At 32.6% G+C, this 27,766-nt stretch overlaps 4 protein-coding genes across 15 annotated transcripts; 2 read left to right on the top strand and 2 right to left on the bottom strand.

Moving 5' to 3' along the window:
* Nucleotides 1-1,096: 1,096 nt before the first annotated feature.
* DPB (Transcription factor DP) lies at nt 1,097-6,706 on the bottom strand. Of its 6 annotated transcripts, none has more exons than XM_068611519.2 (10): nt 6,440-6,706; nt 5,561-5,930; nt 4,380-4,459; nt 3,991-4,034; nt 3,446-3,508; nt 3,216-3,362; nt 3,034-3,102; nt 2,783-2,881; nt 1,940-2,010; nt 1,097-1,664 (listed from the first exon to the last, which is right to left on the bottom strand). In XM_068611519.2, exons 2-10 carry the CDS (start codon nt 5,782-5,784, stop codon nt 1,433-1,435), a joined length of 1,029 nt encoding a protein of 342 aa, XP_068467620.1. In that variant the 5' UTR covers nt 5,785-5,930; nt 6,440-6,706; the 3' UTR covers nt 1,097-1,432. The 6 variants fall into 6 exon arrangements, with proteins under 6 accessions (XP_068467620.1, XP_068467622.1, XP_068467621.1 ...); XM_068611521.2 differs by having other exon boundaries at nt 4,380-4,456; nt 6,440-6,578; XM_068611520.2 differs by having other exon boundaries at nt 5,561-5,891; nt 6,440-6,549.
* LOC137810321 (Homeodomain-like superfamily protein) lies at nt 6,686-14,399 on the top strand. Of its 4 annotated transcripts, none has more exons than XR_011080878.2 (17): nt 6,686-6,815; nt 8,012-8,125; nt 8,220-8,536; nt 8,617-8,683; nt 8,798-9,066; nt 9,153-9,219; nt 9,309-9,685; nt 9,761-9,827; nt 10,029-10,243; nt 10,349-10,522; nt 10,634-11,039; nt 11,118-11,218; nt 11,333-11,376; nt 12,320-12,478; nt 12,573-12,717; nt 12,884-12,972; nt 14,002-14,399. XR_011080878.2 is itself a non-coding variant. In XM_068611516.2 (17 exons), the coding sequence occupies exons 2-17, from the start codon at nt 8,080-8,082 to the stop codon at nt 14,146-14,148; spliced, it is 2,733 nt and encodes a 910-aa protein (XP_068467617.1). In that variant the 5' UTR covers nt 6,686-6,815; nt 8,012-8,079; the 3' UTR covers nt 14,149-14,399. The 4 variants fall into 4 exon arrangements, 2 of the variants coding, with proteins under 2 accessions (XP_068467617.1, XP_068467618.1); XM_068611516.2 differs by having other exon boundaries at nt 12,277-12,478; XM_068611517.2 differs by lacking the exon at nt 6,686-6,815 and adding an exon at nt 7,693-7,884 and having other exon boundaries at nt 12,277-12,478.
* Nucleotides 14,400-15,939: 1,540 nt separating this feature from the next.
* Nucleotides 15,940-19,593, top strand: LOC137810320 (uncharacterized). Of its 4 annotated transcripts, none has more exons than XR_016518366.1 (8): nt 15,940-16,207; nt 16,341-16,449; nt 16,757-16,872; nt 17,051-17,170; nt 17,319-17,408; nt 18,203-18,347; nt 18,840-19,098; nt 19,302-19,593. XR_016518366.1 is itself a non-coding variant. In XM_068611515.2 (8 exons), the coding sequence occupies exons 1-8, from the start codon at nt 16,004-16,006 to the stop codon at nt 19,452-19,454; spliced, it is 1,191 nt and encodes a 396-aa protein (XP_068467616.1). In that variant the 5' UTR covers nt 15,942-16,003; the 3' UTR covers nt 19,455-19,593. The 4 variants fall into 4 exon arrangements, 1 of the variants encoding a protein (XP_068467616.1); XR_016518367.1 differs by having other exon boundaries at nt 17,306-17,408; nt 18,208-18,347; XR_016518368.1 differs by having other exon boundaries at nt 17,306-17,408.
* Nucleotides 19,594-21,271: 1,678 nt separating this feature from the next.
* Nucleotides 21,272-25,371, bottom strand: LOC137810319 (NADH:ubiquinone oxidoreductase, 17.2kDa subunit). Its single transcript, XM_068611514.1, has 5 exons — nt 25,118-25,371; nt 24,687-24,713; nt 24,098-24,189; nt 21,770-21,879; nt 21,272-21,660 (listed from the first exon to the last, which is right to left on the bottom strand). Exons 1-5 carry the CDS (start codon nt 25,204-25,206, stop codon nt 21,502-21,504), a joined length of 477 nt encoding a protein of 158 aa, XP_068467615.1. The 5' UTR covers nt 25,207-25,371; the 3' UTR covers nt 21,272-21,501.
* Nucleotides 25,372-27,766: the final 2,395 nt, after the last annotated feature.

The raw sequence follows: 27,766 nt of genomic DNA, 5'->3' as shown, positions 1-27,766 counted from the left end.
ATACAACTTGATCTATTTTTTTTGCCTTTAACTTTCTCTTCATATCCAAAATCATTTGACCCACATCTTTAGTTTTTCATTTAACACATTTCATAATATGACGATTTAAATGAGAAGTCTCATATTTTCTTTCACCAGTTACATATATTTTGTTGCAACTATTGCACTTTGCCCTTTTTTTTCTATCCTTTCCATCAATCATAGTAAAATATCTTAAGTGGTGTGTCCGTGTTAGACACACGTATTGAATATCAACACTTGTATAATACGTATCAGTGAAATATATAATTCAAAAAATATTTGTTGAATTTGTAACAATTCTAGCATAGTTTAAACACATTTTTTTTAAAAATACATTAATTTTTTAAAAACCCAAATTTATTGTATAAATTTTTATTATGACAACAAAAATAAAGAACAAATCCTTGTGAATAAACAATGATAAATATTTTTCTACTAAAAAAACTGATACATACACTTATACGTATAAATTTTTATTGTCAATTTATAATTATATAATATATAAATTTTTGTATCCTACATTTTATTTGTATCTACATCTTACATTTTAGAGATATGTAGAGACTATACATATCAGTATGTGCTACATAGATCAGTACATCTAAAATTCTCACTACAAAATAATTTTAAAAAGTGGATATTAGTGTGATATATGGTTCAACAAAGATTTTTTTTTTATCTCCGTACCAAAGAAAGTATGAAAACAGTAATGCTGTAAACCCTATAATCATGTTCTCCCATACATCGGCGCAGTTTTCGGTCATAGGAATTTATGGTTAAAAAACAGTTAAATTAAAATGCAATACCATATAACTAAAACCTCTCTTCCACGATAAAGAAAAACCCTTTAGTTGGAATAAGTTTTAAAAGGAATTATTCATCAACAAAAATGCATATGTTCAATCCTTTTCATATTACAATTACAGATTTACTGATAGGTTTGAGTATTTTTGCATGATGAAGGTATTATGGCCATGAAGGTCACCCAAGTAACACAGACCAACAAGATATCATACAATGCATTTGCTCAAATATCAAGATTGACATATGAAGGGAGAATTTACACAAAAAAATCTGAGTTCCAAAATTAATCCTACACTGATGTATTGCATTCCATGATCGGTATGGACTAGTATAAACCAATTCTTCTATTATAAGTACAAAAAGGGCAAATACAAAAAATATGGGGAAAAATCAGTTAAGGTCAAAGGTAGTAAATAACGGATATGGTTAGGAAAGAATTTGCCAAAATCAACTCAGAAGAATATAGACTCAAGCAGAGCAGTTCGCTTCTAACCCACTAAGTGACTTGGCTGTACTAATTAACTATTATGAAGGACGATTACCGACAAATTACTTTACAAAATATACAAACATGCTTAAACAAGGCAATGCAGTACAAAATTGCAGATCAATGCTCGTTCTTAACTCTTGCCTTCAATATTCCAGGGAGTGGTGGAGATGAAGGAGGTCTAGTCGGAGGGTTTGAAACTGAACTAGGAACCTGTGCAGGATACAAACTTGACATGCTAGAACCTTCCCCGCCATCTGTAGGATTGTCTGGTTTGTCATCATTCTGAGATCTCTCACAAAATTTCATTGCCTTGAGAACATAGTTATCATCATGCAACTCAAAGGGAGTGCTATACAGAGAGAATGAGCAAATAGAAAGTAAGCATACATCAAAAAGATTTTGAATTATAGAAGGTTATAATAACAAAATGATGATGATAGAGAAATGGCTCATGGATTTATAAATATAAAAATGACATGTATTTCCCAATGCAGCCTCTGTTGGACCATAATAGTATCCACGGATGATTGAATGCATAATACAAGAGAATTAGGATCGCATTCAGGACAGCAAGTGGGTAAAATGAAAACATTACTCAAAGTCGTGTAATAAAAGCCTACTTACCTATTGAAATCAAAATGCACAAGCTGCATATCTTCTGATATTTCCACTTCAACAGTTGCATGGGGGCGTGTCTACAAGTCCGAAATAACATTAATTAAGAACACGCTTGAGTAAACAACTTAATTGAATACTTATTCATAAACTTAAGCAAAACGAAAATATTATATTAAAGTTTTTCCTTGAAACTTAACAAGTTAAAGAGTGCTTATAAGAAGTTCATAAGCTCAAATTAGTTCTTCCACACACCCACTAAAAACTAAAAGTAATACCATGAAAAGCTACACCATAGCAATTTGCAATTGGGTGCTCTATATATATTCCTTTAGTTAGTTCCTTTCTTGCTTAAGGGTGAGCTGGTTCTTCCTAACCCTTCGTAGTCTACAACTATCATAATAAATCCTCTATGGACATTCATAAGCCTAGAGAAAAAAAAAGTGACTAACTTAACCCGAGAAAAGCGAACTAAATAGTGTAAATATTATTAGTAACCATACCCAACTACATTTATTTTCAGTTGACAAATTCTAACAAATGTTCATAACAATGGTGAAGAAAAAATTATTCTAGTTAATTTACCCAAGAATGTTCATAACAATGGTGAAGAAAAAAATATTCTAGTTAATTTACCCAAGAAGCAGGAGTGAGGTCTCATTGATATAGATCACTTGTGATATAAACTTTAGGCTTTAAGCCAACAGATTAGGTAAATGGTGACTAGTTATATCAGACTTAAGACCAAGGAGATATAAGCATTATCTAACAAATCAAAGATCCAAAGGGGCAAAAAATTAGAAACCATTTCTAGTGGACAAAATAACCAAAAAACAGTATATCATAGCACACCTGCACCAGAATGAAGGGTAAAGATACACCTCCATTGGGAGCATTCCCGGAGCTATATAATTGCTCATTTCGTTGTATAAGTTTCTGAAGACCTATGTACTTCATAAATTAATACAAAAGTTAGCAAACAGAAATCAATCATTATGGAAAAAAATCCATAGGTCCTTACAAAACAGTTGTAAATTTCAAAGCGTAAACTAGGCACAGGAGTTCAAACTCTGAATAAATCCAATATTGATAGTGGTCCTTACTTGGTCCTCCAGCTCTTGCAAATAGGATGCTTTCTTTTCAATTCTATTCCTTAGCCCCTGACGTTCCGTCTGTTGAATTGATTATGAGTTAAAATTATCATTTTTATTGTATTATTTAGAATAACAGAGAGCATCACGGAAATAATGTACCAAAAAAATACAACTGAATACTGTTTACAAACCTTTAGATCTTCAATATCACTTAGACTTGTGCGAGGAAGACCCTTCCATTGTATTTCCTTTTTATCCTTAGAAATAATATCCATTGCCATGAGAACATTCAAAGCATCATACACCCTTCGACGAATGTTTTTCTCATCATATTGTTGCTGTCAAATGTTAACCACAAAAATTAAGTCCATAATATTTATCTTTACACTCAGTCTGTAACAATTTATACAAAAGAAAAAACCTGATCAGGAGTTGAGGCACCATTGCTTGGATCAGCAAATTCAGCTACAAGTTCATCAGCTACCTGAATAAAAGCACAGTCCATGTGAAATCTATAAAAATAAAGAATAGGTTCATTTAAGAAATTCAAAGCAGCATTTCTGACAAGTTGAATTACAAAAGTGACATGAAAACACCATATAGTTCTTGAAGAATTCTCATTAACATCATATAGGCATCTAAGAAGTCAAAGGCTACTCATATAGATCATGATTACGCTGGATAACCAAGAAAATATGAAGATAAAAACTACGAAAGCATGAGGAGAAGCGCTATTCAAACCCAAAAGTAATTTTTCAATGCATAGAATTTAAATGAAGTACAACACATTAGAACTAGAAACATGCATGTGGACATGCAAATGCATTGACAAAAATATATTAAAAAATTAATTGAAAAAATGCAGAAGCTGTAGTATACATGCATTATACGTGCATATGGCATATAAAATTGAATCTAAAATTTAATTCCAGTTTAGCACAAACTGACTTAGAGTAGCTAGCTAACCTCATTGTAAGTTGTTCTTCCCTTGCTTTCTACCTTCTCACAGACTGAACAGCCAGTAAAAGAGAAAAAAAAAACAGTAAGGAATATATAATCACGACATCCTCAAAAATATGACAATCTTAGGAACACAAGGAACTAAATACCACAGATGCAGATTGAGTCAGTACATCGTTGGAAAGAGATTATTTCTGGGAGAATATTATTTATATTACAAAAGTTCACTGAAAAAGCTGCTAAAGAGCAGCTATTTTTCAAATAAATTAAACAGAACACATCATAATCTGCACAGCATGCTATATGCAACTTTGAAAGGCCAAAGCTATTAACAAGAAAAGGTAAAAAAACCTTTTCGTTAAAGAGAAAATGTCATATTGGATTAGGTTAAAGACCTTTCATACTAAATTGGCGGAGACCTCTTCCACTCTTATCACCACCAACAGTGCGTTGGCCCCTCTTTTTCTTCTTGCTACTGGTTAAAAGGTCACAATAGGTAAGAATAACAGTATATATATCATATACAGTATATAATGGTATTCTGAAACCACAGACACAAGCAAGTAGTAGATAGAACTTCATGCATATATCATTCAAAAAAGTAGTAAGTGGATAATTTTACAAAAGAAAGTACAAAACATAAGGTATTAATATTTCCTACTGCCCAAAAAGCTCTAAGTTAAGCATAAATACACTTTCATATTCCTCTACATAACTCTGAACAAACCCAAGATGATTTCACAGTCATACTCAGGATAAGACATAAAAGAAAAACCCCCTCATATCAGGAGAAATAAGCAACGAAAAAGTACAGAAAAAACTGTGAAAGCCAGGATCACAATACAACAATACATACTATACCACCACTGCATTCGTATTCTAAATTGCGCCAACAACAGAAATCCTCAATCAATTTTGGGTGACTCTACAGCATGTCGTATTTGGCAAATAACTAACAAACAAACAAAAAAAGTGATGGCAATTGAGTGTCACAAAATAAAACTACACATTGAGACACGAAATGCATCAAGAATCAAGGACTACATCAGAACATTTCCTCACACTTATACATCTAAGACTACTGCAAAAAAACATTGAGCTCATACAGGGTTGCTCTTCAAAATGCAATTGTAGAGGAAAACAAGTCTCTAGATGGGTCATAGATACAGACAGAAAAACAAAATTACATGAGAATGCTTGTAGGGCATAAATGAAAAATGAAAGAAGCAGATGAAATTATTAGGACATAAAAGAAAATACTCTAATTATTTATAGATTGCAATTAAAGAGAAAGTTTGACAACATTTGGCCCACTCTTATCCCTCATTGGGATTCAAAAGATATTTCATGATTATCTAACAAATGAGTGATTGTTTTAACTATTTTCCTTTTCTAAATATTTAAGAAATTGTTTGTTGAAAATTATCCAAATCAATGTTTATTTGAAATGGTACATTCATGTGAAATGTCAAACCCACAAACTTCAAAAGAAAATTCACAAGTCAAATGGCATCTGCTTCTCAGCACATCACATAATTATACATTTCTCCAAGCTCAAAGGACAATGAGAACTCACGCAACTGCACCCTGTGATCCAGCGTCATCACCATGTATGTCAAGATTATTCAACCTAAGAAAGGTGTTATCACTAGCCGGTGTTGCCATTGTCTGCTCACTCCGGCTGGACGGTGACCCAACACTTCTGCTAGTTGACATTGATTGACCTGAGATAGTAGTTCCACGGCATGGCAGCTCTTCCTCCTCTTCCTCTCGAAATGTTTTCTGGGTTTGTATTCCCATGTTGGTAATTTGCTTACCTCAAGGCCTGGAAATAAATCTCACCAATGGAAACTGAATTCAATTGAACAAGAGTTTCGAGGTGAAGCCGAGCTTCTCAGTGCAACTCTCTGAACAAACCAATCGTGTTTTCAGATCAGCATAAGATACTGTGTAGCAATAACAGGGGTAAAAGAAGTTAATCCAGCATCCACCAAATTGCAAGCACAAAACGTACACAAACCATTAACCGATTCCACAAACACACACACTGCAAACTAATTATTCCAAATGTAAACATAAACAATGAGAAGTTGCATTTGTTCAATTGATTTGTACAGCAAAGAAAAAGCTCAACAATAAAAGTGTTGGATAAGACGACACTGCAAAGAGAGACTAGAATTAAACACTAGCACAACAAAAAGTATCGTAAGTAATAAAACTCGACAATTTTTCTAAGACCTAATGCGTGAATCATGCACTGATTCAAACCTGTCCAATTCTCAATTTGTTAAAGCGTTATATGATAAGAGAACAAATCTGAGAAATATAAGAATCCATAATCGATAAAACGAGGAAAATAAAATTGAGAAATTAGGCGCTCGTAGACGCCACTTATCAAAACCGAAGCAATCAGATGAATAGAAAAGTTTCACAAATTGAAGCTACGAACACTAACCAAAGAGTTGAACAGTGTTCCTCAGAGTCAGAGAAAACCTAAAGTTGAAGATGAAACCAAAGAGAAAGGAACCACCGGAACAAAGTTTGCGTGTGCGCGAGAGAAAGAACAAAGGATATGAGCATGCTTAGGTTTTAACGTGCTCTAAAACTTCCCGGTCCGGTTCAGTAAACCGGTCCATTGTAAAAAAAAAACCACGAGAATTTTTTTTAAATAGCAATATATTTTTATCGAATCCGAAGCGTAAGCGAAAATAGATTAAGATATGTTTTCTGACTCTCAACACTTGCCCTAAGAAACGGTGCTGCCACCGCCGAGAGACCAGAGCACCGTCGCCGGCGGCGCCGAAACCCGCACTTCAAAATTAACACCGCAGGTGATGCATTTTATCGTTTATTTCTGGTTTTTTACTCGATTTTTCTTCGAGAATATCGTTTTTGATGGTTGATCTGTGATCGTTGAATGAACAGTGTAACGAAATCTTTAGAACACATGATTAATTTGTGGAGTGACACTGTTATGAAAAGAGTTTAGTTTGAGTTCTCTGCATTTGCTGAATGTGGAGAAAGGAGGGAAATTAGTGTTGTTATCACAGTTTATGAAATTATCTTCGAAGGGTTATGAAAATAGTCTCTTAAATACTTAAATATATATTGAACGAAATAATATTCAGAAAATATTTATTAAATTTTTGATAATTCTGATATGATTTTAATATAATTTAAAAAATATATATGTTAATTTTTTAAAAACTGAAAAATATCTTTATACTAAAAAATATTAAAATATAATTATACATAATTCTTATTGTTAATTTATATAATTATATAATATATAAATTTTTATTTCCGTTATTTTAAAGATTACATGTATCTTGTATCATATTTTATGTTATATTTTAATGTGTGTGTTATATAATGTAAGATTACGATATATTTTATTATTGTTAAAATTTATTTTCAGATATAGAAAAGAAAAATTAAAAGAAGATACTGAATAATAGGATGATTATTAGAAATATTTTTATTTTCTGTTTTTTTTTTAGAAAACAAAGAAGATATCTTTATTTTTATTTTTTTCAAGTTTAAATTTATTTTTCTCTTTTAATTTTTTAGGCTATAAAATGTTATGGTTTTTAATATCGAAACAGTTCCTACGGCGTCGTTTGATTTCAAATTGTAGTTGGACTGGGCCTGAATGGGGTGTGGCCCAATTCCCGGTCGTGATCGTCCCACTGGTAGCCACGAGTTGACAGTTACAAATGCACTCTTGCGAGCATATAAATATCACACTTTTTCTCAAATTGTTGGTTCTTTCTTTTTTTTCTTGTGTTCTACATTCAGAGCAGTGCTAGCTTTCATGCTCTTTCTCTCTACCAAGTTTGTTCTATCATAGATTATATAGAAGATATAGATTGCTCCAACTTTAATCGAAAATTTTCCGTGGTATGCGATTAACGCGCAATATTACATTGATATAAATTGTGAACTGTATATTGTTGACCACCCAAGTGTAATTCCTGGGTAATGTTAATCGGTAGCATAATCTAAATTCTTAATCTTCTGCTTTCAGGGAATTTCTTATTCGGTTCCAGATTTGGGTTTGTTGCATTCAAGGGAGCGTAAGCTTTTGTTTGCCTCATGGATCCTTTTGATGATCTTCTACCTGTGGCTTCTGTTGAACGCAGTAAGTTCTGCAGTTCAATGATTCTGGGAAAGTTTTCTGTTTTTTTTTAATTCGCCGTGCTTATGTCAAGTGGGTTTGTTATTTTCTTTTGTAGTTCGGCCGGGTGCGAAGTTTGTTCCGAAGGCCAAACCGAAACAGCGGCGAAAGGAAGTACCTTCATCGGAAAAGGCCACCTCATCTAGAGATGGACTTACTGGGAATGAATGTCAAAATGTAGTTGCTTCGACGCTAAGCGTGCCAGCGGAAGAATCTATGGGATCCATTCATCATACGCAGTTAGAATTTCCAAATTCTGAAAGGGAAGTTCCTAAACAAATTAGTGTTGAGGGAGATGGTGCAGCCTCGGTGCACGATTCCACGTTCACAGATGCTGATCAGAATTCTACATACTTTTTAGAATCAGCATGTGAGGTAAATGTCATTTTTATTGATTCAATATTATCTATTATGATATGTAATCTCATTTTCTTTAAATTGTATTTCAATTTAAGGCTGATCCAACAGAATTTGACGGGGACTCAGTCACTAACTTCTTTTCTGAGACCAACCTCAATAATGGTAAGCTATGTGTTCTCATTGCTTGTCTGTGTGAAACCACTTTTCTTCATCGTGTGAGCCATCACTTGAATTCAATTTGGTATGATTCATTTTTCTGTCTATCGTGTGGTTTAGGCATAACACAACCAGTTCACCCTGCCAATGCTGTAGAAACCAAATTGAATAATGTGACTGCTCCATTTACAACTTGCTCAAACATTGATAGGATGAAGGAACCACCTAAAAATGGGGAAGGTTCATTTCTTGATAGCAACAAATGTTTGGAACTTATTGACAACTCATTGCAAGTTGGCACGGAATTGGGCTTCAAAAGTGCTTCAGATAATAAGGTTGCAATAGTTCAGACCGTTGATTCAAATTCGAACTTCGGAAAAGAACCAGAGGTGGATTTCTTTTTTGTGTCTTTTTTTCGGTTTAATTCTACTCTATAAGATGGGTTTGATCAACTTATGGGGAAAATACTTTTCAGTTAGTATCTGCAGAGATTGAATTGGATCCTTTCAGCGATATCCTGCCTGATCTTCCCACTAGGAATGGTTAGTGATACTGATGATTTTGTAAATAGTTAAATATGCTTCCTATCACGGAAAAGATGAGCTATCTGTATTTGTTTTTTTTATTGTAGTTCATAAATTTAAACCCAAGATTAAGCCACGACCTAGAGTAGGCAATATGCCGGCTTCTGCTTCAGCAAATGTTATGATGGAAAAATCTGTTGAGTTGCCTACTTTTTCAACAACAGACTTTCAATCTTTTCAGTCTAGTGGTATACTAAACCAAACAACCAGTTTACCTTTGCCAACCTCAGAGATTCTTACGACAAATTATTTGCCCAGTAATTTTGGTGACACAAGCTCAAATGTTCCAATATCTGAAGACAGTAAGAGCTTGGCAGCAGCAACTCCTTCCCAATTGGATTCCCTAAATGCTATGCTTTTAGGGGATGCAGTTCATAATGGTACTAGAGATTGGCCTTCTGCCTTCGGTAAATCATCTGGAGAGGTAATGAAAGAATTAGTATCTGTTGTTTTTATATTTCATTAAGTTGCTAAATATTGATAGATTTTGTACATACAGGCTACAGACATTTTTTGTGGGCTGGAATCCCTTGATGACTTTCTCGCCCAAGCTACTACTGATACAGGTGACTTACTACATTCCTTTTGATTTACCAAATTGCATCAACTCTCTCTTCATTCTTCTTCACTATAGCTTTCAAGAGCATCACTTGTATTGTACTGTTGCCTTTATATCTCACTGTTATGGTTGAATGGCTCCCAGCCAACTGTACTTTGCAAGTATGTGACCATGGGTTTATTCAGTGGTGATTGGAAAACTTGTGTAGGAAAACCAGCTCTTCATTCTTTCAATGAGAAGGGTGCAGAGGAAAATTTTGTCGCACCTGCTTGTAGTTCTATTAACTCTTTTGGGGAATGTGATACTACCCAAGTTCAAAGATGTCCCGAGTATCATACACCTCAAGATCCAGTAACCTTCAATGAAGCTACCATTCTCAATGAGAATGATACTCACACAAACAATAGAATGTCGGAAACAGAGGTGAAGATTATGTGATTGCAAGCATATGATAATTGTCTGTATGTGCTAAATAACTAATTTATTTTTTTATTTAATAATATTGATTATCATTATTATTGGTATCAGGAAATTGTGGACTTGAATCCCACCTATACAAGAGATGATGTCTTTGATTATCAATCCATGAAATCTGGTGAAGATCCAACTTCTGGAATTCTGGTGCATGAAGACTTGACAAATGCTGCTGACAGTTCCACATTGGCTGACTTTTTGCATGCAAATGATTCAAGGGAAAAAGAAGTAAATATTGGTTACTTTGACTTCTTTCTCCTTTTTTTTCATTTTTCTAATTTGTAAATCTGATTGTATAAAAGTTTTAATTTGTCTAATTCCTTTTATCATGCTTGTCAGGATGCTAATCAGAGAAAAAAGGATGGCACAGACTCATGTTCTCTGAGGAAGAACAAAAGATCATCTATTGCTGGTGAGGAGGATAATGGTGGTAAAACCTTAAGGCAACGGAGAAAACTAGCAGCTTCTAAACCTGCAAACAGCTCATTGAATGAGGATGTTGAAGATGATAATGACCTTGACCCTCCTTATCATTCTAATGAACACGAACTTGAAGAAAATGATGATGACTGTGAAGTCGATCATTCATCCAAGAAGAAGAGAGGATCAAAGAGTTCACAGAAGAAATCTGTGCCTAAAAGTGGAAAAACGTCTCAAAAGCGTAAGAAGGCTGATGATGATGTACAAAAAACTAAGGAACCACCTAAAAAGTTCTCTCATTCAACCCGACGAAAGAAAAGATGCGGTAAAAATTGCTTTATTGCTTGTGTTTAATTTTCATTGTTAGGGATATACCTATGCTAAAGTTTTTCCTATTTCACAGTGGACAAGGCTCTGCTGGAAATTCCTGAGGACGAACTTGATCCTCGAACATTGCCTATTAAGGATATTATTTTACTTGCAGAACATAGGGAGCGGCAAGCGGTGTGTATACTTTATTCTATTTCAATTCCTCACAATTGTTAGTTTCGTAGTTGTTGTTAGTATGGCACTATGACTTGAATTTTCACCGGCTGTTCCATTTGTTTTCCTGTGTAGAAAAAAGAGGCAATGGCTTCAAATACGACTCCCTCGAATCAAAGGTACTCACCTCTAGTAAGATTTTGCATTTTACTTAATTTTCTCGTCATTATTGTTCTTTTTTTAACATAGTATAAGTAAGAGAGTTTACATTTTACTTAATTTTCTCGTCAATATTGTTCTTTTTTAACATAGTATAATATAATTATATTGTTAAATCAACTTAGTTTGAAAAGTAAACTGATGCAAACATCCTTTTACCACACAATGTCTCTCTAATTCTTACACAGTATTATCCTATTGAGTTAAGGGATATTTGAAAAAGTGGAGAAACTTGTTCAATAAAGGTTTTTCATGTTCCTTAGAGACATATGAGAGTCCTGCAGAAAATCCATCACATAATGTGAATTATATCTTTTCTCTTTCAATGATTATATGAATTGCTTCACCATTTTGTCCTAATGAGTTGACTGAATGGATTTTCATTCCATCAATAAACTGCTTTATTTCTATTGTTACTTTTGTCGGCTACTGTTGGGCCAAGGGCATGAGTCATGGAGGGTGGTAGATGTGATTGTGTACCTTTTTCCACTAGTCCATGATGATTTGAGGATGTACTGGAGGTTGAGTAAATATAGGGAAATAAGGGGAGGTACTTTATATTTTTTTTTATATAATGGTGTATTCATCAAAGTACTTCGTGGTTTTGGCTCACATTCAGTATTTGAGGACAAAAGGGAAAAGTCAAACATTGAATAAAAATTGCACCTCATATTATCCACTGGCCTTTGTTACTCTTTACTGTCTCTTGATGCCTTGTGGACTAGTAAATGAATTTCACCTTGCATAATATTTATCTGAAGTGGATGGAGATTCTGTTAGGCCACTGGCTGTTATTACTGCATCTTGAGTCACATGAGGACTAGTAAATGAATTTCAGTATGCATAATATTTATCTGCAGTGCTGGAGATTTTCTTCATGAGGCTGGTGCGTATAATGAACAGGAGTTCTCAGGTTCAGAAGATGGTAGAGACCCATATGATGATGATCAAGACAATGAAAGGATTGAATCAACTTCCATTCTATACAATTACCAGACATTAATGGAAAAGAGACCTAGGAGGGGTAAATGGTCAAAACAAGATACTGAAGTGTTTTATGAGGTATTTGTGTAATTTGCACAAGATGTCTGACATTATTATTTCTCTTAAGCATTACATGAAATTACCTAATTCATTTATTATTATTTTGAGATAGGCTATTAGGGAGTTGGGTACCGATTTTTCTATGATACAACAGCTTTTCCCTGATAAAACTCGCCGTCAAATTAAGTTGAAATACAAGAAGGAAGAGCGGGAACATTATTTACGGTTAAGAGATGCTATACATAACCGTTCAAAAGGTTTTTACCCTTTAATTGCTATTGCTCTGTGCTGTTCTCTGATAGACTGATCGTGTTTATTGTTTAAGCAGTTTAGTAATGGTCCTCAAGATTACTTCTATGACTTCTTTAACTTGTCATGACAAATATAAGTTTAAAATGGTTAACCTCATACTCTTTCTTGTAGATCATTCTCATTATAAATTGTTGATTGAACGACTGCAACAAGCTTCCACCAAGGAAGAGGAGGTTGTGGACCTAACAGAGGGAACTAATGTATGCATTTTTTGCCTCTCCAATTTATCTTCTGATATCTCTTTTTTGGTGCACGTAGTTTATGATTTCAGTGGCTTATTTATCAGAGAAATATTCTTACAAGCATGTTTTCCTGTGGGAAGGGGGAACATAGCAAGTCCATCAACAAAACTGAACATTTTTACTTGGTTCTGGCATTGATTTCCTAAATAAGTGTCTGTGAGGGTTAAATCTTTTTCTTTCCCTAAGTCATTAGATCCATACTCTGATATTGTTAGCTTTAAAACTCAGATGACCAAGTTACGTGAGTATATTGCTGCTAGGGTGAAAGATAACTTGCCTTGATTATTTTCTTTTTAAAGATAAAGTAAATTTAGCTCTATTTGTGCAATTAGCAAGTTTGGTAGTGTTCATCTACATGCTGTGACATGGTTGGTAGAAAATGTTGTTCCTTGAGCATATGATCAAAGGATCAAGTTCAGGCCGTGTGTATAGAAAATTTACATTGGGGAAGGTCAGTCCCTTAATTGAGTCATAGTTTCTCGAGGAATTAGTTCTTAACTGCCAGCACATCCCAGATTCACCAGAAATAAAAAAGTTTGGTAGTGTTCATGAATCTTCGGTGGGAGTGATTAAATGCAAAAGGAAGAAACACAGGTGTAGTAGAAACATGAATGATAAAGGCAATTATAACTGTCAGTTTCCACTTTTCAATTATTCATCGAGAATATCCTCAATTAGTAGTGGTAGCCTTATAAAGTCTAAGGATATGTTTGGAAGTTAGGTTTTAGAGGAAAATGGAAGGGAGGGGAAATATTTTAAAATTAAAATAGTTGTATAATGCCTACAAAAGTATATAAAAATATTTACACGTTAAATTTATTTCCATCTCGTTTATTTCTTTTATTTTAAAATTTATTATATTATATATTTATTACAAATGGGATAAATGTTCCTCTATGGAAAACTTAACCCTTAAAAAGATACTCTAGTGTTCTATTTTCCTTATTGGCCCTGCTGGTTTTCATAAATTGTTTTATCTAAATGAAGGAGGAGGTTGTGGAGGTTGCAACAACAATTAAGCATGATGCTGATGTTAAAGCACAGGAAGATTCTGTGGCAGCTGAGAGTCCAGAGAAATCTGATGACAGTGAGGATGAATCTCTAAAATGGACTGAGTATAAAAGTCTCTATTAGTGACAGAATGAAAAGTAAATTATTTTATAATTTTATTTTCAGAATAGTTAGTGCGAAATTCTTTTAACTGCTCAAATTTTGTGAAATCATTCTTTCATCCATCCTCTGATTCCATTGTCCAGGCTTCTTTTTCTTTTCAATTTTTGCATTAATAATGTAGAATATTTATCTAAAAAATGTACCGTGAATTTGTAATTTAATCTTAGATACGTGGAAAAAAATCTCTAAAGGGTATGACCCTGGAGGATATATTGTTGTGGACTGCTTCGTGCACCTCCATATATTTTTCTCTTTCTTCATGAATTTTTGTATTTCAAAAGCATTATTCTGTAATGTTTCGGATTATTTAATTCAAAAGTCTTTTTCCGAATCTGTGTTATGTAATTTGAAAGTTATTTTTTAAATGCGTGATTAGTTTTTGGATTACATAATTAGATTTTATGTAATTTAAAGCTTTCTTTTTAAATGTGTAATTAGTTTTTGAATTATATAATATTATGAAATTTGGAAGATATTTTTCTAAAATATGTTTTAAATTATATAATTGTAAGTTATTTTGCATGTGATATTAGATTTCAGAATATGTGATCTAGAATATATTTTTTTTTTTAAATTGTTTTTAGATTTTATAAACTTATGGAGGTGGTAAAAAAAAGATAAAAATATATTTGTATTGAGGCAGTACCAAAATATATCCAAGAAGCAGCAGTCATTGTTGTGTGGTGAATATTGATTAAACAGAAGTTGCTACAGTAACTAACACTACTATTTAGCAATTATAGTTATCAGTTAACTATAAATAATGGTTTTTGTGTTGTGAAAAGGAAAAACTAGTAAGATATCGTATATTGCCGCAACTAACTCCTTCCTCTTTCTAGACAAATATGTTTCTTGTCGCTGATACTATAATTTTTTATTCCTAAAAAACAATTTGATTTTACTATCTTTATAAGCTTGTAACATAGACCATTCAAGTGGTGATACTTGGCAAAAGTTGAGTAGAGTAACACTGTTTTAGTATTAATATTTATTTATTATGCTATTAATTTATTTTAATAATGGATTATCTGGTAAAAAATCAACAAATCATTTTAACAGATTTTTAACTATACTTTTTCTTGTCACAATATTGTAGGTAAAGATTTTATTTGAGAGCTAAGTCTAATTTTACTCAAATTAACAGTATATTATATCAGTATGTTATTTAGTTTCATATATAAAATATAAAAATATTATTTTGTTTTTATTTTCATGCATATCGCACCGATATAATAGGCTAATTCTTCAAGTATCATATCATATTTGCATCCTTACACTCAATGCCAGTACAGAAAATATTTATTTATAACACAAAATAAGACAGTTTTAAATATATAAATTTAGAATTGAAATGTCTTCCTGATATAACCATCCACAACACATGAATGTCTTCTTGACGTTAAGATTTAGAAGTTTTTTTTTTATTCTGGATGCGAAAATTCAGAAATGATGACAAAAGCAATTTGAAGTTTTTAAAAAAATGATGGGTGCAAATCACAATTGGTCTAGTACCGAAAGAATTAACCTTTACATTATCTGAATTTTAAAAAAAAAAACATTTGTAGAAACTAATCCAAAAGCAAATTTTAGGTGAATATAATAAGACAAGTCATACAATAAAAAAATATTTTTTATTAGTTATCTAGATAAATTCTTATGAAGATACACAAATTAAATTAATTTGCTATAAAAGTATTTTTGTCAAAAAATCATAAAAAAAAGTGTTTGGAGGAAGTTTCAAAAGAAAGAGCCCAATTACTATTCCGTGAAACGATTCAAAATTCCGAAGTTGACGCTCACACGCGCAGACCAAACAATGGCGGGTTCTGAACCTTCTCCTTCTCCAAAAATCCTTCTAGCAAAGCCCGGACTCGTCACCGGAGGTCCCGTTGCCGGTAAATTTGGCCGCGGAGGCGCCGGCGATGACGATTCCGTTCAGCTCCGTTCTCGTTTCCCTTCCGTCGCGTCCCTCAACCTTCTCTCCGATTCCTGGGATTTCCACATCGATCGCTTTCTCCCCGTACGTAACCTAAATCTCTCTTTACCTCTCTGCCTTCCTTTTTACCGCCAAAATGTTTGCAATTAGGTTAGACGTTTATCTGTATCTGAAGTATGCTGACTGTGATTGCCATTGGATTTTGAAAATGTTGCAGTTTTTGACTGAGAATACGGACTTTACTGTGATTGGAGTGATTGGGCCACCTGGAGTGGGCAAGTCCACTATTATGAATGAACTTTATGGTTTTGATTCAAGTTCCCCTGGTCAGTTTATTCGCACCATGTATTTTAGGTCCTCTTTGGATGATTTTTTTTTTTTCATAAACTCTCACTAGTGAAGAAAATGAGAAAGTAAATCACTTCAAACTTCTTCTGTATGTTTAAACAAGCATAAAAACACCAGTTTTTGGAGAAGTTATAATGGAGGAATTTCTACAATTTTACAGAAGTTGAGGGCATAAATGATTTTAACTCATAAGTTAAATTCGTTTTACCATTTAACAGAAAACTTAGTTTCTTTCTTTACTATGTTTTTTTGTTTTATTTTGACTTTTGATCTCTAAGCCTGCAGGGATGCTACCACCTTTTGCCGTACAGTCTGAAGAAACTAGAGCTATGGCAAGGCATTGTTCCCCGGGCGTTGAACCAAGGATTTCAACTGAACGCATTATTCTTCTCGATACCCAGGTACCACTACCCATAATATCTTCATTTTTTTCCCTCTCTTTCATGTTTTATATTCATTCATTCATGTGCTTCATTTTTCATTTGAGGTTTTGTTTCTTTTCTATTGCTTTCTGCGTTTGACTTTTTTCCCTGAATTTTTGTGGGATTTTGAGTTTTATTTGTGCTTTTTTACCTGTAGCCTGTATTTAGTGCTTCTGTTTTAGCTGAGATGATGAGACCAGATGGCTCTTCAACGATTTCAGTGATAGGTGGAGAAACCATGCCGGCTGAATTAGCTCATGAACTTATGGGTATTCAGGTAAACAGTAACTTCCAATTAGAGAATGTCTTTTCAGTTAAATATTATTTATTAGCTTGATAGTTGTCGGTGTCATTTTTCTTCCTTGAACTGTTCCTATATCTGATTATCTTGACTATGTTGGTTTGCTGCAAGGAAATCCTTTTAGCTTGCTGTTCTTCTTGCATCCATATGTCATATTGTGCTGGTGGTGTCAGAGGGAGTTCGTGATGATAGCATGTGGCAATTGATGTTGACGGTATGTGTGTTTTTATTAGAAGATGCTTCAAGTCCTGTTCAATAAATCAATGACTATTTCGTGTTTATGCAAAATTAAGTAGTCATTTGAAGCAGTGGTTCCCGTTGATTCCATCTGTTATTGTCACTTACATGAATGCAGGACCTTTTCTTAGCTCAGTTTTTTGCTATAAAATCCAGCGGCTAATATGCACTGTGTGGCCATTGTTTTATAGCAACCATTATGTTTCAAATGATCATTATGGTGAATAGTTGCAATCCGATAGTGTGCTGTAAGTATTTTGTGTTGTTTGTGGAAGCAATTGGCATTGCTTAATTTTAATATGGTACTGGCTCCTATTTTTGAATAAAAACTCTTCTATGCATTCTGGTTTGAGAAAGCAAGACACCACTTAAACTAATTTCAACATTTATATTATAGCCTCTTCTTGGTTCACATTTGGCTATTATTAACAAAATACCAGAACTCTCAAATTTTGTATGCTTTTCAAGCATGTGACTTCCAACTTTGCTCATCAGTTCAGATAATGAGATCATTTGATAAAATGATTTGTGTTTTTGTAGATTTAAGATGACAGTCAATTATAAGGACAAGTACGTGATTGTATTGATTGATAAAAGAGAAATATCATATTCTTGTAAAATCCTATTTCTACAAATTGAACAAATTTGTTTTAGGCTTCCTTCTTTATTTTAAAGTCTTTGTACACCATGTGCAGACTCTTTATTATTTTGTTAACTTACTCTGTAAAGACTACTGATATATTGAAAACTGATCGTACTATATTTGAATAGTGTAGGTTGACTTGTTGAAGCACGGCATTTCAGACCCGTCCTTGATGGCAGCATCCCTATCGCAAAGCTCTAGTTCAGGGCTTGAGAAAGATAAACATCCTGAACATAAAGAATACGTCGCTACTCCTGTGTTTGTACACACGAAGTAAGAAACATCTTTCTGCCTCAACATGTTGGCAGGAAATTATTAGTATTACTTAATGCTACAATTATTGTATGCAGCCAAAATAATGAAATCTAAAATGTATCATAAACAAAGGAGAGTTCTTGAAAAAGAAAAGCCAAGGCTAGATCTAGAGGGAACTGGTGAATGAGAATTGATGAACGGTTAACATGTTTGACTTTATTAGTCTTGCTACTAGCCATTTTTCATCTTGGCTGGACTTTTATTATTTTCTCTCTACATTTCCTTCAAGTATCCCTTAAAATCAAGGTCTGTGTCACCTACCGCATGTGTGTCATTGATTGTTTGAAAATATAAGAAAATTTGGCTGACTTAAATATATTGTCCATCTACACAAATATAATTTTAGGGTGCGTTTGACAGAGTTATTTCTTGTATCCGCTTCCTTTCCTTTATTGGAACAGTTTGCTCCATAGTGAAGAACTCATCGGTCTGCTATTTTGATTTTTGTAGGTTGCAAGATCAAGACTTTTCTCCTAATAAATTTGTGCAGTTGAAAAAGGCACTGATGCAATATTTCAGACCATCTTCTTTTGTGAGACAACACGCTGGAAACAAACCTGAAGAACATGTTTTATCTTCTACTGTTCGTGGCAGTCAAATGGAGTCTAACTTGTTAAAGTTGTATGCCATCCCTCTAAAGAAAATAGATGAAAATCCAAGAGCTCAACATGAAAGTTACGTTTCTGCACTATGGAAATTGCGAGATCAGGTTCTCTCCCGCTCTCTTTCTCTCTCTCTATATATATACACAAACATGCACACGAAAGAATGCCTCACAAATACTACAGTACAGAATTTGTCAAGTTTCTTTACTTTGCTAGTTGCTGCTGTTACATTTCTTCCTTTCTTGTAGACCCTTTAGTTTTAATAATAAACAAAATTTAAGACACGTGATACGTTTTCCCGTGTCAGATTTTATCCATGAAGTCACCATCTTTCACGAGATCAGTGTCAGAGCGGGAATGGTTAAAGAACTCTGCCAAGATATGGGAACAGGTAAAAAACTCCCCGACGATATTAGAGTATTGTAGAACACTTCAACATTCGGGTATGTATAGGAGATAATTACGAAGGATGGGAAGATTCAAGACAATCTGTGAAGTTTAATTTCAAGGTGTATCTTTTTAAACCCAAAATCATAACATTCATGTATCAATTGCACATTATTTATGCTTAATTTATTGCTGCTGGTGAATTATTCACACTTGTATGCATATTTTTTTTTAACGAACTCCTAATAACTTAATTTTGTTATGTTTTTCCGGTAACTCTTACAATTGGTAGAGTATGTAGTTACAAAAATAACAAATTCAGCATTCCTTAAGTTGACATATAGATTATTATTCAGTCTACAGCATTAAATTTGGTGTGAGATGACATAAATTCATATGTAGAGATCATTCACTAATTAAAATTTATTATCCTGCACAATGGTGAATTGTACCGTGACTGTAGAATGAAAAATGATAGTGAGGATTTGAAAATTTATTTGTCAACTTCTATTTGTGAACTTCTTTGGTGAGTTAGTAATTGTCATCTAGCTCCATTAATTTGTTTTAAATTTTCGGCCTTCTAACATTATTTCTGACGGCTTGTTCAGTTTTGAAGAAATAAAGGGGAGAGAGAAACAGAAATTAATTTGAGTTGTTTGATGAAAAAAAGTTATAATTTAAAAATGTTAGAATTTATTGTATTATTCTTTACTCGTTTTCCTATATTTCTACCTTTCTTCATCCAAATAATTTTATTAATTTTTTAGTTGTTTCTCCCTCATTCTTTTTTATTTTCATCTCATTTCTCCCATCACTCTATTGAACCTTAAATGGGTAAAGAATTGGGATAATATTGGGTTAATTCAATTTGTTATTTATAGAAATTGTTGTAAAAAGATCGGTTTATTTAAGTGTGGATGATCACTGTTCTTATACACAGTTTTCACAACGTTCTACGGTCTATTTTTTCCCTTTTGCGATGGGGTTATGATATGTTAATACTGCTATAAAATACATACACTTCACATATCAATAAACTAATATTTTAATTATATTTTATTTATTTTTTAATTAAAAATATTATATTATTATAATAATTTGTTAGGTGTAGGTATTTTACTTTTTGGGTGTTAAAAACATATTCCTTTACGATACTATGTTTTTAGAAGAGAAATGTATTCTCAAGTCTGTCCCGCGGTAATGTTGGGAATAATAATTAATCAGTTACGTATACAATAACAAATAAGATAATAAAATATCTTTAATACTTTTTTTCTTTATTTATTTTTAAATATAAAGATTCGAAGACTTTATATATACAAAGTAATATTAAAGGAAGTGACCCATTTGATTTATCACTTATTATCATTTGATCTCGTATTTGCTTTATCACTTGTTAACATTTAATTTCCTATTACCTTGAATCTCAAATATATTTTGGATAATAGTTTTCAGAAAATATTAAGGTTTTGAAAAGTTATTTTCTGTAATTGGAGGTGCAGTAACCAATGGGAGTGAAAAAGCAATTGTTTATTAAGCACTTGTGCATCATCTTTTTACATTGAAGAGCAAATATAAATGGATTCCTATTTTCAGTTTTAAATTTTATGTTGGGTGCATGTTTTAAATGATTTAGTGCAACGAGAAATTGCCTTAGAGAAATGGTCTACCCAGCCTGCGCCCTACTGTACCAAAATTAAGAGATCCCTTATTTTGAAAATATAATTTTACTGAGATAAATTAGCCAATTATTAAACTTAAATAAATAAAAATATGTGTGCATACTTTCCCATTAAGGTGTTTGGTTTAATAATCAATTACAAACTCAGAATCAGTTAGTTTAATTAAAAAAAAAATACACTTACAAATAATAGACTAGGTAAAAGATGGTTGCAAATAAGAATAAGTCCCTTTTTAACACGATCGCATACATTACACTAAAAGATTTTAAAGTCAATGCGAATTTGTTTGTTTTCACCAGAAATAATTCGTTTTATTGTTAATTGTTAAAAAGAAAAAAACCAGCTTTCCACCTCATTAACTGAAGGCAAAACAATTGTTGAGGATTAAAAAAACAAACATCCTGGGCATCTGCAACTCAGCTGCCCCATATTGACGGCTCAGGCCTTGGGCTTGGACTCCCATGGTTGGTACCTGGTCCAATCTCTCTGCCCTGGATTAAGGGCATGTCCTTTGGAATGATAGATATACTGTTCACCTTCTCCAGACAAATTTTCTTTGTGTTCAACACCATACCTTTTCGGTTTCAGTAGAAGAAGCTGCAACAATTTCATTCCATAATTATTATTATTATTAACATCTTGGGGCTTGAGATTTTCTTCTTGTATGACTTTACAAAGGAAGGAAATAGGAAAATAAAATAATTACCTCATCTCCTGTGTGATCAGTTATGAAGTGGAGCCAGCCATGCCATTCAGCCGGAACCTGGGAGGCATTGTACCTAGTTTTCTCTGCATATTCAACCCACCTGTGTCTTCCTGCCAAATAGTAAGAAAATCATTACATTAACAAATTTGATAACCTCATGTTTGGATAAAGCATTTTCAAATTTATAATAATTTAAAATGTAGGGTAAAAAGGAAATCATTTCCAAATTTAAAAGGTAATAATCCCCTATTTACTGCAAGATATCATTGATTTTTACCAAAACAGTGGACTTTAAGGTTAACTCAACTTACAAAATCGGCTTGTAAGGTGAGGTTTGTACCCATTTATATACTATGAACTGACTTTATCTCTAGTTGATATGTGATCTCTAACTCATCTTCTTCACATTGAGACTAGTCAACTCGTACGTGTGATTATATATTTATGGATATTTTGATAGTAGTCTAATAACGAGTGGTACGATAGACCCAACGAACTTTCATTATGATAGACTCTAAATGACTCTGATATCATCTTAAAAAGAGGACTTTAAATCTAACTCAACCTTATAAAATCGATTCGTATACTTATTATATACCATTGACTTTATTTCTAGTCGATGTGAGATCTTTAACAAAGACTATAGACATTGCCCTTGAATCATCCATCAACTTCGCCCAAATTCAGAAAAACAATCTATTGGATGAAAATAATTACACAAAGATGCTTTAAAAGAAACGCCCGAAAGATATCAAACGCAAGAATGAAGAAAAAACCAGTGGAACTTTGACAACTGAAAGTGATTGTAGAAAGAAAGGATAAACGACACTCCCAGAAAGCTGATCATTTCTCTCGAAAATAAGGAGTGTTATGTTTACAGAAGAAGAAACGGATTACAAGCTAGCACTAGGTACTTTATAACAGAATAGAGACACAGATCTAAGGAATTTTAAAATTCCATCTATCGACATAATTTCATATTTCAAATTCCTCATTTTTAGGAATGAAAAAACTTGCTAAACCTTAAAATTAAATAGCCAAACCAAATGAGGACTTTGGTTAAAAAATTTAATTGCCTCTTTAAGTATGGATTCCCTTAAAATTTTCTATCCAAACACATTACTGAATATCAATGTTTGAATCTTATAGCTCACTTACAAGTTTATATAATAGGGAATGATACTTGACACCATCAATCAATAAAAAAATATATATAATTCGTACATGTCAAAAGCACATTGAATGTTCACAATCAGTGAAGCAAATACATTCAAACAAATGGGGGAAAAGGAAAGAAAAATTAGAATAAATTGGTTTTATTTCAATAATTTTAAAGGGTAAAATAGATCTTACACCGTCCACATTCTTTTTATATTCAATGCCCAAAATTTGTTTTATAACAGTATACTACATGGTTGAACTTTGGTAAAACGGACCAACTTCACGGACATAATATATTTTTTATGCCAATTTGAACTCTGAGTGATAAAATAGACTTGAATATACACATGTCACATGCATGTCAAGTTGTTAAGTTTTACTCTTCTACCCAAACCCCTAAAATCTGTCAACAAATCACATTATTTCATGTTCCAATTTAACTCCACTCTTCCCCAGTTCCTTATGCTGTTTCTTTTTCCTGCAAGAATTATACCCAATAACAAGCAGGCAAGCCCATAACAGTAAGGCTGCTACCTTACAGCCTAGAGGCCACAGGTCCAAGTCCTGGAAATAGCCACCATCTTGTAGAAGTAAGGATGAGCACATCTAACCTACCCAGATCCAACGTCGCATTCTGTTCCACTCATAACCATACCCACAGGCACCTTTATTGTCCAAGACCATCCCTGGCCAGGTGTGGTGTGCGCACACACACAATCCTCACAATTTGACTGTAGTTATATTTGTTATTTTTCTTTACTGATATTTTGGCTTCTATGATCTTTACTCTCTTGCCTAATTGCACAGATAGAGAGCTATGTTAATATTTATCTTTCTCGTCATGTTGTTTGTTGGTATGGTCTGTTGATTGTTTACTTGCAAGGCTTGTAGTAACTCCAAATTTGATTGTTTACTTGCAAGATATTCACATCATAGTAGTCTACCCATAAGCAACTGTTATGTGGCAGCATTTTAAAAGCCATAACATTTCACATTATCAAATTCTTATTAATTATGTCAATATTGAGATATCCATGTGCAATAATTGGAATGCTTGATTGATGTTAATGGTAGCTTTCCGTGTGGATGGGTTATATTTTCTGTTTTTAGCCATGAGTAATTTGTTAGATAAACCACACATACATGCAGAATGAGAAACACACTTACCATACTGTGTCTCTCCAAGCTTCTCATAATACTTGTTACCGAATTTATCAACACCAACAAGCGTTGCCCCAATATTGTGGATCTTGGTTTGCCTGCATAAAATTGAAAACGTAATTAGATTGGAAGAGGAGAAATATTAGTAGCGCAAGGGAGTTAAGATCTCACGGTAAAAAATACCAATACAAAGAGGGCCATTTGAAGATACAATTAAAATAAATCTAAATCTACCCCGAACAATATATAGCCCACTCAATTCGACCTAGAGTAAAACCGTCTATATCTAAAGCTCTTCTACTTTTATCTCTAAGAGGGCCATTTGAAGATACAAAGCTAATGTATATATGTTTCTTCACACATGCTTGTCCTTCTCATACTCCACCCTGAATAATAGGAAATGCTCCTTCAATTGCATCCACTACCCAACTATGTCTTTCTACACCTTATATATACATCAAGCAATAGAAAAGGCCAGGACCCAAAAACACAGTGAAAGACATCCAATCATCAAATGAGAAGTAATAATTTGGCTTTCAAAGAGAGTCAGAAATGGAACGAAAAATAAAAAGATCAAGCAAAGCAACTGACTTACAAGAGATTTCCATCCGGAAGGCATCTCCTGAAAATTCAAACCATAACGTAAAAAATATCAGCACAGTACAAATGCACAATCTTCAGCATCAATACACACGTCCACATTGCTCACGGAATCAAAGAAACCCTCAATAATGTAAAAAAACATCAGCGTGGCACAAATACACTACAGAGTTTCTTTGACAATCGCAACACTAAATTAACAAAAAGCTATTAAATCAAATCGCAGTTTCATTTCATCTCCTAAATTGCTTTTTCCTGAGAAAGAGAAATCGAAAGGCAGTGGCAAATTAACAAGAAGCGGAAAAAAAAAAGGTTGAATAACAGAAATATGAGCCAAATTATCGGAATTGGAAGTGAAAAAACGATGAGATTGGTAACATATCGAATGTTTGGGGAAATTTGAAAGCGAAAGAGAAAGGAACAAACAGGTAGCCTTCATCCTTGAGCTCTCTGAGGAAAGTACCGAAACCCTTTTCTCTGATCGATTTCAGAACGTTCTTCACCACCGACGCCATCACGCTCTTCTTCCTCCTCTTGGGCTATTGCTAAGGCTGCGTTTGGTAACACCAAAATACAATTAACATATAAATCACGCCTAAGAAAAGAGAAGCTATAAACAACCCAGAATCTAGATGAAAGAAAAAAACAAATCTTCGCTCGGTTAAAAAAAATAATAATAATAATAATTTGATTATTTAATCAATAAATTAAAAGTTATTACCAAACAAAAACATTTTTTTTGTTAAATTGTAAAATTGACGTTGTTTTTTATTATTGTGGATATTTTGAGAATTATGGAAATCCAATTCAGAGATGGAATTGTGTGGAGGGATAGCATGAGAAACCCTCTAAGAATATAATTTAGAACATGAAAATATTTTTAAGAATTATTTTCAATAATAATATTTTATAACTTTTCTTAATCATAACCTATAACCTATGTGGCATATATACTAACACAAAAAAAACGGATAAAAATATATGTATATGTATATTTTTTTAAGTAATATATTATATACGGGTTTTTGATTATGATGGAGTTATTTTTTTTGCTTTTTATCAAAATGGGGTCTGTTTAAAAAAAAAATTACAAATTTAGGTAAATCGTGTCAATTCGGCACGACTTCATATGCATAAATCGTCCCAATTAGACACGACTCTACCATGTCATATTGAAATCGTGCCAACTTGACACAACTTCTGTCCTGTCATATTGAAGTCGTGCCAACTTGACACGACTTATTTCCTGTCATGCTGAAGTCGTGCCAACTTGGCACGACTTCTGCCACATCATAATTTATTTTATTTTTTTTAATTTTATTGTTTATATATTGGGTAGTAAGTTATGTAATGTTAAAAATTAATTTGATACATCGTGTATGGATCATGTTTGACGGTAATGTAATACAATAACTTGATTATTTGATTAATTAAAAAATGAAGAAAATTGTTATTGAATTTGAAAATAAATAGATAAATGAAAATTTATTGTATTTGGAAAATAAATAGAGAATTATTGTTGTGAATTTGCAAAATAAATAGCTTGAAAAGTAAACGTAATGATGATAAGAGATTAATTAGAACTAAACAAATTAGTAAGATTCATTACAATAAATAAAATAAAAAAGTATAAAGTTAAATTACAAGTAAATTATTTATGGAAAGACGTGCCACAATGTGGTCTTCGTATTTTTCGTCGAGGTCTTTGTGGAAGAGGATCATCAACGACATGTTCATCATTCATTGTTATTGGCTTCATTATGAGATGCTGGTGAGGGCATTGTGGGTCGACAGTGCATGGATGATGTTGAATTATATGCAAAAAGAGGGGTGAATGCCGAAGTTCCAAATATATTTGGTGGAATTAAAAAAGTACCGGAAGGAGAAAGTTCATTTTCTTTATCTATGTATTTATTCATAACACTCTTAAAACATTCATTTTCTTTATCTATGTATTTATTCATTCAATTCAAACATGATTCATACACGATTATCCAATTTTTTATTCCTTAAAACTAACACTCTTAGAAAATTACGTATCAAGTTAATTTTTAACATTACATAACTTACTACCCAATATATAAATAATAAAATAAAATAAATTATGACGTGGCAGAAGTCGTGCCAACTTGGCACGACTTCAGTATGACAGGGCAGAAGTCATGTCAAGTTGGCACGACTTCAGTATGACATGACAGAGTCGTGTCTAATTGGGACGATTTGTGCATATGAAGTCGTGCCGAATTGGCACGACTTGCCTAAATTTGTAATTTTTTTTAAACGGACCCCATTTTGGTAAAAATAAAAAAAAATAACCCCATGATGATAAAAAAAACCATTATATAATTATAAATTATTATATAAATTGACAATAAAGAGTTATGTGCACTAAATATGTTTTAGTTTTTTTTTAAATGTTTTTTTTGAGTGGTTTAAAAGAATTTGTTTCTTATTTTTATAATCATAATAAAATTTAATATAATAAGTTTGAGTTTTTAGAAAACTAATGTATTTTTTTTAAAAAAATTTGTGTTATACTCATGCTAAAATTGTCATAAATCTAATAAATATTTTTTAATTGGACACTTCACCTATACGTGTCATACAAGTGTCGATATCCGGACATGTTATTTAAGAAATAGATCATAACAGTTTTTAAGGTTTAGAACATTTGTTTTCTAATTTTTTATTTTAAACTGAATTTCAACATTTTAAAAATAAATTTAAATATATTTTTACACTCAAAATATTAATTTCTTATAATTATAACTTTCATATTCTAAATTATTTATTTATCAATTTATGTTTGTTTAATAGAGATGATAAAAATACGTTGAATGAAAATAAGTTTGAGTAAAAAATATATAAGAAAGGAAATTGAGATGAATTCATTTGACAGGGAAGAAACCATGTTTAAGTTCTGGGTAAAAATATAATCATTTTAATAATCGATTATATAGATTATTGTAATGAAATTAGTTTTTCTAGTGTAAATTTGTTAAAAAGGTAAAAAAGTTGTTTAAAAATAGTTATTTTTGTTTTTTATTTAAAATAAAATATATTTTTTACGTACAA

Source organism: Phaseolus vulgaris, chromosome 2, assembly GCF_051622355.1.
Source record: "Phaseolus vulgaris cultivar YP4 chromosome 2, ASM5162235v1, whole genome shotgun sequence".
Taxonomy (NCBI): domain Eukaryota; kingdom Viridiplantae; phylum Streptophyta; class Magnoliopsida; order Fabales; family Fabaceae; genus Phaseolus; species Phaseolus vulgaris.
Note: the sequence above shows the minus strand (reverse complement) of the source record. Positions and strands in the feature narration are given on the sequence as shown.

Coding starts and splice junctions, on each gene's coding strand:
- DPB (XM_068611519.2), bottom strand. CDS start 5,784: ATGGGAATACAAACCCAGAAAACATTTCGAGAGGAAGAGGAGGAAGAG. Junction 4,460..5,560: donor GGATCACAGGGTGCAGTTGC/GTGAGTTCTCAT, acceptor CCTTTTAACCAG/TAGCAAGAAGAAAAAGAGGG. Junction 3,509..3,990: donor GAAGAACAACTTACAATGAG/GTTAGCTAGCTA, acceptor GCTTTTATTCAG/GTAGCTGATGAACTTGTAGC.
- LOC137810321 (XM_068611516.2), top strand. CDS start 8,080: ATGGATCCTTTTGATGATCTTCTACCTGTGGCTTCTGTTGAACGCA. Junction 8,126..8,219: donor TGTGGCTTCTGTTGAACGCA/GTAAGTTCTGCA, acceptor TTTCTTTTGTAG/TTCGGCCGGGTGCGAAGTTT. Junction 11,219..11,332: donor AACATAGGGAGCGGCAAGCG/GTGTGTATACTT, acceptor TTTCCTGTGTAG/AAAAAAGAGGCAATGGCTTC.
- LOC137810320 (XM_068611515.2), top strand. CDS start 16,004: ATGGCGGGTTCTGAACCTTCTCCTTCTCCAAAAATCCTTCTAGCAAAG. Junction 17,171..17,318: donor ATGAACTTATGGGTATTCAG/GTAAACAGTAAC, acceptor AAATCCTTTTAG/CTTGCTGTTCTTCTTGCATC. Junction 18,348..18,839: donor CCTGTGTTTGTACACACGAA/GTAAGAAACATC, acceptor TGATTTTTGTAG/GTTGCAAGATCAAGACTTTT.
- LOC137810319 (XM_068611514.1), bottom strand. CDS start 25,206: ATGGCGTCGGTGGTGAAGAACGTTCTGAAATCGATCAGAGAAAAGGGT. Junction 24,714..25,117: donor CTCAAGGATGAAGGCTACCT/GTTTGTTCCTTT, acceptor TTGAATTTTCAG/GAGATGCCTTCCGGATGGAA. Junction 21,661..21,769: donor CTGATCACACAGGAGATGAG/GTAATTATTTTA, acceptor AAATTGTTGCAG/CTTCTTCTACTGAAACCGAA.